The following is a 9,470-nucleotide window of genomic DNA, read 5'->3' on the forward strand; positions in this document are numbered from 1 at the left end:
AGGCAGAACATTGACTCCATACCAAACAAGGATGGCACCAACGGCACTCCGTGATTGGTTTCACAATATTTATCTCGCTGTGGTAATTGGGCGAGAGATGATTCGGAGCAGAATAGATCACTCTTTGTGTGGTACAGTACTTCTGATTGATTGCTGGTGCGTTGTGATGAAAGATGCTGATGATGCCTTGAAGTGGTTTTCTATAATTAAGCATTAAGGCCTGAGGGGTGCGGTATATGGTCAATAAAGCAGTGAATTGGGACCATAAACAGGGTGCGGGCCTTCCTGTTCTTGCCAAGTATTCTTTATTAGCCCAGCACCTACGTTTTGAAGGATGTGTGTATGGCCACAAACTTTTGTGTATGGCCAAATTACCACGGCTAAGGGCTGTTCTACCAACATAAATAGAACAGTAAACAAGTATTTGTGCGTCATACACATGGTATATTTTCTGACATAGCCTACACACGGCTAAAATGCTGCATCAGCATCCAGGACCCAAACTACCGGGTTTATAATAGATATTATATCACTGAAGTAGGTCATCTCATTAACGTAGAGTAGATTAGTGCTTTCAGGTGAACATGAGTCTCTGTTATACAGTTGAAGTCGGAGGTTTACATATACCTTAGCCAAATACATTTAAACTCAGTTTTTCACAGTTCCTGACATTTAATCCTAGTAAAAATTCCCTGTCTTAGGTCAGTTAGGATCACCACTTTATTTTAAGAATGTGAAATGTCAGAATAATAGTAGAGAGAATTATTTATTTCAGCTTTTATTTATTTCATCACATTCCCAGAGGGTCAGAAGTTTACATACACACAATTTGTATTTGGTAGCATTGCCTTTAAATTGTTTAACTTGGGTCAAACGTTTTGGGTAGCCTTCCACAAGCTTCCCACAATAAGTTGGGAGAATTTTTGGCCCATTTCTCCTGACAGAGCTGGTGTAACTGAGTCAGGTTTGTAGGCCTCCTTGCTCACACACGCTTTTTCAGTTCTGCCCACATATTTTCTGTAGCATTGAGGTCAGGGCTTTGTGATGGCCACTCCAATACCTTGACTTTGTTGTCCTTAAGCCATTTTGCTACAACTTTGGAAGTATGCTTGGGTTCGTTGTCCATTTGGAAGACCCATTTGCGACCAAGCTTTAACTTCCTGACTGATGTCTTGAGATGTTGCTTCAATATATCCACATAATTTTTTTTTTTTTGTCATTTAGCGGACACTCTTATCCAGTGCGACTTACAAGAGCAATTAGGGTTAAGTACCTTGCTCAAATGCACATCGACAGATTTTTCACCTAGTCGGCTCAGGGATTAGAACCAGCAACCTTTCAGTTACTGGCACAATGCTCTTAACCACTAAGCCATCTATTTTGTGAAGTGCACCAGTCCCTCCTGCAGCAAAGCACCCCCACAGCATGATGCTGCCACCCCCGTGCTTCACAGTTGGGATGGTGTTCTTCGGCTTGCAAGGCACACCCCTTTTTCCTCCAAACATAACGATGGTCATTATGGCAAAACAGTTCTATTTTTGTTTAATCAAACCAGAGAAAATGTCTCCAAAAAGTACGATCTTTGTCCCCATTAGCAGTTGCAAACCGTAGTCTGACTTTTTTATGGAGGTTTTGGAGCAGTGGCTTCTTCCTTGCTGAGTGGCCTTTCAGGTTATGTTGATATAGGACTCTTTTTACTGTGGATATAGATACTTTTGTACCCGTTTCCTCCGGCATCTTCACAAGGTCCTTTGCTGTTGTTCTGGGATTGATTTGAACTTTTCGCACCAAAGTACGCTCATCTCTAGGAGACAGAACTCGTCTCCTTCCTGAGCGGTATGATGGCTGCGTGGTCCCATGGTGTTTATACTTGCTTACTATTGTTTGTACAGATGAACATGGTACCTTCAAGCGTTTGGAAATTGCTCCCAAGGATGAACCAGACTTGTGGAGGTCTACAATTTATTTTCTGAGGTCTGATTTATTTTTTGATTTTCCCATGATGTCAAGCAAAGAGGCACTGAGTTTGAAGGTAGGCCTTGAAATACATCCACAGGTACACCTCCAATTGACTCAAATGATGTCAATTAGCCTATCAGCATTTTCTGGAAATATCCAAGCTGTTTAAGGCACAGTCAACTTAGTGTATGTAAACTTCTGACCCATTGTAATGGTGATACAGTGAATTAAGTTAAATAATCTGTCTGTAAACAATTGTTGGAAAAAGTACTTATGTCATGCACAAAGTAGATGTCCTAACCGACAGGCCAAAACTATAGTTTGTTAACAAGAAATTTGTGGAGTGGTTGAAAAACAAGTTTTAATGACTCCAACCTAAGTGTATGTAAACTTCCGACTTCAATTGTAACTGTCGAAGGGTCATGAACTCTTGCCCTGTTTTGACCAGAAGGCTGTTAAAGGCAGCTCAGTCTTTATACACTCCAGGGTCCTGTTCAGTGGGGCACATAGTATCAAAACATTCTGCAATGGAAAAAGAACATCTCTGCTCATATTATAATATAATAATTATAATATAATATGCCATTTAGCAGACGCTTTTATCCAAAGCGACTTACAGTCATGCGTGCATACATTTTTTTTGTGTATGGGTGGTCCCGGGGATCGAACCCACTACCTTGGCGTTACAAGCGCCGTGCTCTACCAGCTGAGCTACAGAGGACCACATTGGACAAGTCCAGGCAGTAACTCCTTGTTTCAAAACGTTTTGTCCTTACTGAATTTGTTTTCACCTTAATGAGAGACTTGATGCTCATGCAGGATCACAGGTTTGTTTAGACGTCGAGAGGTTGAGTAGGCATCTGTTGAAAGCTCCCAGATGTCCTTGTTTTCGTTACCACTGGTGTATAGTGATACATAAATAACTAGTGTTTTTCTGTGTTGTATTTCCCTGTGGAATTCACTCGGGCTGCTGCTGGCACTGCTGCGGTGCCGTTCTATTCTGTTCCCTTGGCTCCACTGGGAGATGCTTGAATGGCTAGAACACTCTACCTCTCCTCTTTCCTCCATTTTAAACACCCAATTTACTTCCTTTATGAGATGGATCTTGTAGATTGAATCATTTTCACAGTTGGAGGCGCATTGTGGGCCTGAAATGAAATTAACTCCCCAATCAATTTCGAACGGTAACAACAAGTGAGTTCTCCCTTACATGGCTGAAGTGCCTCTTCAAATGGGTTTGTTATTGAAAACGAAATGAAGTGTTTTGTTTTTCACGCTCCCTTTGTCGCCTCTCTCTGCCTTGTTCTGTGTGCTCTGGCAGTGATTTTTGCTGACGATAGAGTAGGTTAATTTCAGCACTTTTGCTTTTCATGTCAGGAATTCCATAAAAGTGTCGTTCGGATGGGCGGTGGTAATTTCTGTCAGGTGATTTATTGCTTTTAAATGGAGCGCCTTTTCCGCCTCTCCTTTGTCGCTGTGAGTTAAGCAGCCATGAAATTGCCTGAATAATGGTGTTTAAATCCAATCTTGGTTTGTCCCCTCAGCTTTCCCGTACACCATTCAATAGCCTTCCCTGTGGAGATTGCTCTTTTTCAGTGTGCCCTGACTTCTCACAGTTTAAGCTCCAGGCTTTTACATTACAGTCAGTATAGGTCTGTAAGAGGATTTAGACTAGCTGAATTTTTACTTTACAGGTAGGTAGCCTTGGAAGATTTGAAAACTATCTTCAAGTCACATTAGAGATGGTTGGATATAGGGCTACATGGTAGAACATGAGTGTTTTACCAGTTAAATGTGAAGATGGAACATAGGGAAATTACAAGGAATAAAAACATGATTCTTCTCATCAGATTTTATTCAAGAATATTGGCTGTCAGACTGTATGAGAAACCACAACAACTTTACATTTTCTGTTTAGATTGGTCAACAATATAAACAGGAAACACATGAGCACAGCACAGCTGTAATTTCTTCACTCTCAGTCCCATCCGCTCCAGCTTTTAACTCAGCACATCCAACTGTAGTTTCATGGCCAAATGTCACCAAATGAATCCCACTTGAGCCGCTGCGATAAAATTGGCTTTCTCTCTCTCCCCCGCTGCCTCCTGCTCCTCTCCCTGATTTCCCAGGGTAATCCGATTCTGGGTTGAAATAAGTCCAAATTAATTTTATAAAGCACTGATCAAACAGTGCCGTAGGTGTCTCCCTCCCCCAAATGAGTTTAAAAGAGATGCAGATGTCGACGGTTCATCTTCCTAAAGAGAGGGGGCAGGAGGGGGAGGGAGGTGAAACTGGAGAGTGTGAAAGGGAAATGGAGGAGACATTACAATAAGTGTGTTTTTATTGGTCTATTGGTCTTGTCTCAGCTCTGCTCCTTGGACATTGTGTTCTCTGTTCTGAAACGCTTCGTTTATCTGTTTGAATATTTATCACGAGGAGTGTTTTTGCAACACAGCCTGTGGAAAGGTCAGTTTATTGTTTTTATTTTAGTCCCAGTCCCAGCCGGCAAGTATCATCAAGCCTGCCCTTGTACTTAATAACCAGGCACATACTGTAAGAGAAATCTTATGGAAGTATAACCATTTCTTTGTTTGTGTTGCAGGTGAGCTGGTCTCCATGAATGGCCCTCGGTATCCGTCCCCTGCAGAGCTGGATGCCTTTGCCCAGAAGACGGCCAGCAGCCCCCTGTCCATCAAGATCTTCCCATCCAACATCAGAGTGCCGCAGCACAAGCAGCTCAACAGAACGGTCAACGGCCTGGACACCACATGCACCCAGCGCTATACTCACTACTCAGGAGGCTACCAGGGCCTACTGGGCATTGTAAAGGCCTCCGTCTCAGTGGTCAAAGGCGTGCTGAAAAACTCTGAAGGCAAGAGGACTAAACATTCCCCCGCCCAAACTGCAGTGGCACCATACAACCTTTTCTATAACAACAGACACGGGCAGCAGAAGGCCTACCACATGGGCTCTTGCAAGCAACCTGACGTGCCAAATGTGTCTGTACCCTCTAATATTATTGTGGCTGCCTCTGTCATCCCCACCCCAGTAGGGCAGACTCTGGCCCCTCAGTCGGACCTGGGCGTCCAGAGCCTGCTGAGGCAGATGAACAGACACACACACAGCCAGGCCCTGCAGCATGGGGGAGGGGCCCAGCCAAGCCCCTCCCTTCAAGCTGTGGCCGCTGTGGCCTGCTCAGAATCTGGCTTTACCCTGGGAGTAGCGCCCCAGAGCAGTCTGGCATATTCGGGGGCCGTGCTGCCCACCCAGAGTGCAGACATGGCCAAGGCTGGCTACCTGGACAGAGTGGACTATAGCATGTGGCAGCACAAACAACAGCAGCAGCACTACCAACAGGGGGCGCTAAGGATGTACAACAATGCTCGGATGGGCAGCGGGGGAGGTGCCGTGGTCAGCCGCTCTCCAGAGACCTGTCTCCCTTTGGCCTGCTCAGCACAGCTTTCCTATAGGCCCCACCCCCTCAGTGCAGGCACTAACGGGGCAGGAGCAGGGATTGGGCAGGACCGGGTTAGCTCCTCCCCTCTGAACTGTGCTGCCATGCATGGGGAGTTTTCTGTGGGCCAGTACTTCGCCCCTCCCTGGAACAGTGTTCTGGTCACTCCGGACAGCGACTGTTACAACCCTCAGGAGCTGGTGCCTGGCTCCTCTATGGGCCGGCCCAGAGACATGGGGCTCTCCCACCCTCACCCAAACCATCACCCCAACCGTCAGCTCCACCCCCACCCTCACCCCCAGGCCTATGCCACAGACCAAAGCCTGGGCCTCTGTTGTGGGCTGCCCAGCACCAGCCTGTGCCACGCCTCTGTGCTGAGCAGCAGCCTGCAGTCTCTGGAGTGCCTGATCAGTGAGATCCACCCGCCCTGCATTAAGGAGAGCATGCTGGGCCGGGGCTATGAGGCGGTGGGGATGCCCCGGCTACTAGACCACAACATACAACACACTCACATTCAGCTGCCTGTGTTCCGATAAGACGGGACATACCCACACAGGGCATATACTGTATAACAGGAAATATACTGTATAACATGAAATATACTGTATAACAGGAAATATACTGTATAACAGGAAATATACTGTATAACAGGAACTATGGATGCAGGTATGTCATTTTGAAGCGACCACCTCAGAATGAGAAATGTACAATACCTTTTATTTAGTGTGTGCGTGCGTGTGCGTGTGTGTGTGGTAGAGGGCTATATGGTTCGGATGTGACCAAGTGTTTTAAACCTTAAAAGGGTAATGATAATCATGACTGACGTAAAGGGTAATCTCATTTGACATCTTAATGTTTTCATTTCGGAGGGTTTGTTAAGCAATCATCTTATCAGTTCACATCTTCTGGATATTTCTCAGACGATTCCAGTGCTGTGCACTAAGTCAGAATCATGTTTTTGGATTTTTCCATCTGTCCATTGTTTAATTTTGAAACCATTTCAAATGTTGTAAATTCAAGTATGGCAAAAAGGTGACGTGCAGGCAATCTTCCTAATGCCCTTTACAAAGTGCCAAACTGGAAAATGTTATACTTGGGGGATACAAGGGCACAGCTCCAGGACTCAAGACTGCTTTAACCCTTACGCTTAACTGACCAATAAGGATCACTGATTATAATGCACTGCTGTAAGAATGGCAAAGCATAGGTTGATTTAGACATGGTGAAAGGTGTCTGAGATCTGTTATTTAAAAGAAAACTTGAATCTTTTTTGTTTTTGTTGTTGCCATCACCATTCATGTTTGATCATTTAATTTATTGGAATGACAGAGAATAATGTTTTACCCAAAACAACACTGAGACATTGAGGACAGGATGTGCCATTTGATTATCTAATTTGTTCACATTTTGGTATTTTCTTAGCTTTGGTTGACATTCATCCTTCATCATTTAGGTCTGAATGACAAAAATGCTACCTTAATCAACAAGAGTCCCTCAGAGAGTTTCTCGGTGACAGGAGAACTGTGTTTTCAGCCTGAAAGCATGACTATCAAATTCAATGGAAGATCATTGATTTACGAATTAGTCGAGTTCACTGGATAGGTGTCCCTGTTTTCACAATCACTGGATACACTGGAGAACAGGTATTCCTTATCTATTCACTGCTTTTCTGTCAGTGTTTTCTTTCTAAAGATTAGTTGTATGTTCTTTGTAGAGTTTTATTTGATGGCCTGAGAAGTATGGCTATATAAAGAATATCTTTATATGTCAGCACTGTCAAAGATCATTACTTTTTATTTTCTTCAACCAGTCAGTCAGGATTCTGTTGGTTAACAATATAAGTAACTGTCTCAATGACTATGAAGTGCAATTATAATATTGAACAGTGAGCCCTCTACAAACATGTTGAAATGACTACATTTACATGAGTACATGTATGACCCCAGACTCCCATACCCAATCCCCTATTCTTAATTAAGATTGTCAAATAAAAAATAAAAAATATAAACCCAGCACTTTGTTTCAGTTGTTGTTTTTGGAGCACACGTTGAAGCACTGCAGGCAAGGAAGCAGTTCAACTCAACTGCGTTCAGATAAAGTACAATTGCAAGCAAGAGAGAAAGTTATTTACAAGGGCTCTGAAGTTTAATATTTGTATTTAATTATGCCAGGGTGTGTATCATATATAATGTGAGAGAAAGAACATTCCGGAGAGCGGAACTTCGAAAGACCCAACACAAACATTCTGTTTCTCTGTGCCTATCTGGGTCCTCTAAATATTATCTAGGCTTAGTACAGTGACCCAAGTGTCAGAGGCTAATCAGATTTCAGTGTGACCCAACTGCTAACAACCCAATCAACCCAGCTCACATCTCTGAGTACACATACTAGATCTCAATGTGAGATCTAGTACATGTAAGCACATCAGGTGCTGTCAGTTAAGGTGATCGTCAGAGTGCCAGTTTGGAGAGCTGTGAGGCTAAATAATAATAATAATAATATGCCATTTAGCAGACGCTTTTATCCAAAGCGACTTACAGTCATGCGTGCATACATTTTGTGTATGGGTGGTCCCAGGGATCGAACCCACTACCTTGGCGTTACAAGCGCCGTGCTCTACCAACTGAGCTACAGAGGACCACAGGCTACTGGTTAGTTTGGTGGCCGTGAGGGCTTTCGTTTTGGTTTTGAGTCTTTTGTTTGGGCATGCCTTTTTAAAAATATATGTATGTTTCGTCCTCATCTGAACAAATAATAATCTGCTTTGACTGGCTGACCAAGAGATCAAGAAGGAGCTGACCCTCTGCTGGATACATACATTCAACACCTCAACACTTACTTCACACATTAAGCACACATCAAATCAGGTTACAGGCCATGTACAGTGCATTCGGAAAGTATTCAGACAGCTTGACTTTTTCCACATTTTGTTACGTTACAGCCTTATTCTAAAATTGATTCAATTGTCCCCTCCCCCCCATCAATCTACACACAATACCCCATAATGACGAAGCAAAAACAGGTTTTTAGACATTTTTGCAAATTGATTTAAAACCAAAAATGGAAATATCACATTTACATAAGTATTCAGACCCTTTATTCAGAACTTTGTTGAAGCAGCTTTGGCAGCGATTACAGCCTTGAGTCTTCTTGGGTATGATGCTACAAGCTTGGCACACCTGTATTTGGGGAGTTTCTCCCTTTCTTCTCTGCAGATCCTCTCAAGCTCTGTCAGGTTGGAGGGGGAGCATCGCTGCACAGCTATTTTCAGGTCTCTCCAGAGATGTTTGATCGGGTTCACGTTCGGGCTCTGGCTGGGCCACTCAAGGACATTGAGACTTGTCCCGAAGCCACTCCTGCGTTGTCTTGGCTATGTGCTTAGGGTCGTTATCCTGTTGGAAGGTGAACCTTCACCCCAGTCTGAGGTCCTGTGCGCTCTGAAGCAGGTTTTCATCAAGGATCTCTCTGTACTTTGCTCCGTTCATCTTTCCCTCGATTCTGACTTGTGTCCCAGTCCCTGCCGCTGAAAAACATCCCCACAGCATGATGCTGCCACCACCATGCTTCACCGTAGGGATGGTGCCAGGTTTGCTCCAGAAGTGATGCTTGGCATTCAGGCCATACAGTTCAATCTTGGTTTGACCAGACCAGAGAATCTTGTTTCTCATGGTCTGAGAGTCTTTAGGTGCCTTTTGGCAAACTCCAAGTGGGCTGTCATGTGCCTTTTACTGAGGACTGGCTTCCGTTTAGCCACTCTACCATAAAGGCCTGATTGGTGGAGTGCTGCAGAGATGGTTGTCTTTCTGGAAGGTTCTCCCATCTCCACAGAGGAACTCTGGAGCTCTGTCAGAGTGACCATCGGGTTCTTGGTCACCTCCCTGACCAAGGCCCTTCTCCCCCGATTGCTCAGTTTGGACAGGCGGCCAGCTCTAGGAAGAGTCTTGGTGGTTCCAAACTTCTTCCATTTAAGAATGATGGAGGCCACTGTGTTCTTGGGGACCTTCAAAGCTGCAGAAATGTTTTGGTACCCTTCCCTAGATCTGTGCCTCGACACAAT

The 9,470-nt window shown here is 44.3% G+C and overlaps 1 protein-coding gene across 3 annotated transcripts in view; it reads left to right on the forward strand.

The window, feature by feature from the left end:
- Positions 1–7,425, forward strand: part of LOC311127364 (protein FAM222A-like) — a 51,554-nt gene extending 44,129 nt beyond the window's left edge. For all 3 annotated transcript variants that reach the window (XM_084159206.1, XM_084159205.1, XM_084159204.1), the window contains one exon: positions 4,562–7,425. In XM_084159206.1, the coding sequence (XP_084015332.1) occupies positions 4,562–5,949 (1,388 nt within the window). In that variant the 3' untranslated portion in view covers positions 5,950–7,425. The remainder of the gene's footprint in view (positions 1–4,561) is intronic.
- The last annotated feature ends 2,045 nt before the right edge of the window (positions 7,426–9,470 follow it).

The sequence above is a fragment of the Coregonus lavaretus genome (assembly GCF_964263955.1).
Source record: "Coregonus lavaretus genome assembly, chromosome: 4".
In the NCBI taxonomy this organism is placed as follows: domain Eukaryota; kingdom Metazoa; phylum Chordata; class Actinopteri; order Salmoniformes; family Salmonidae; genus Coregonus; species Coregonus lavaretus.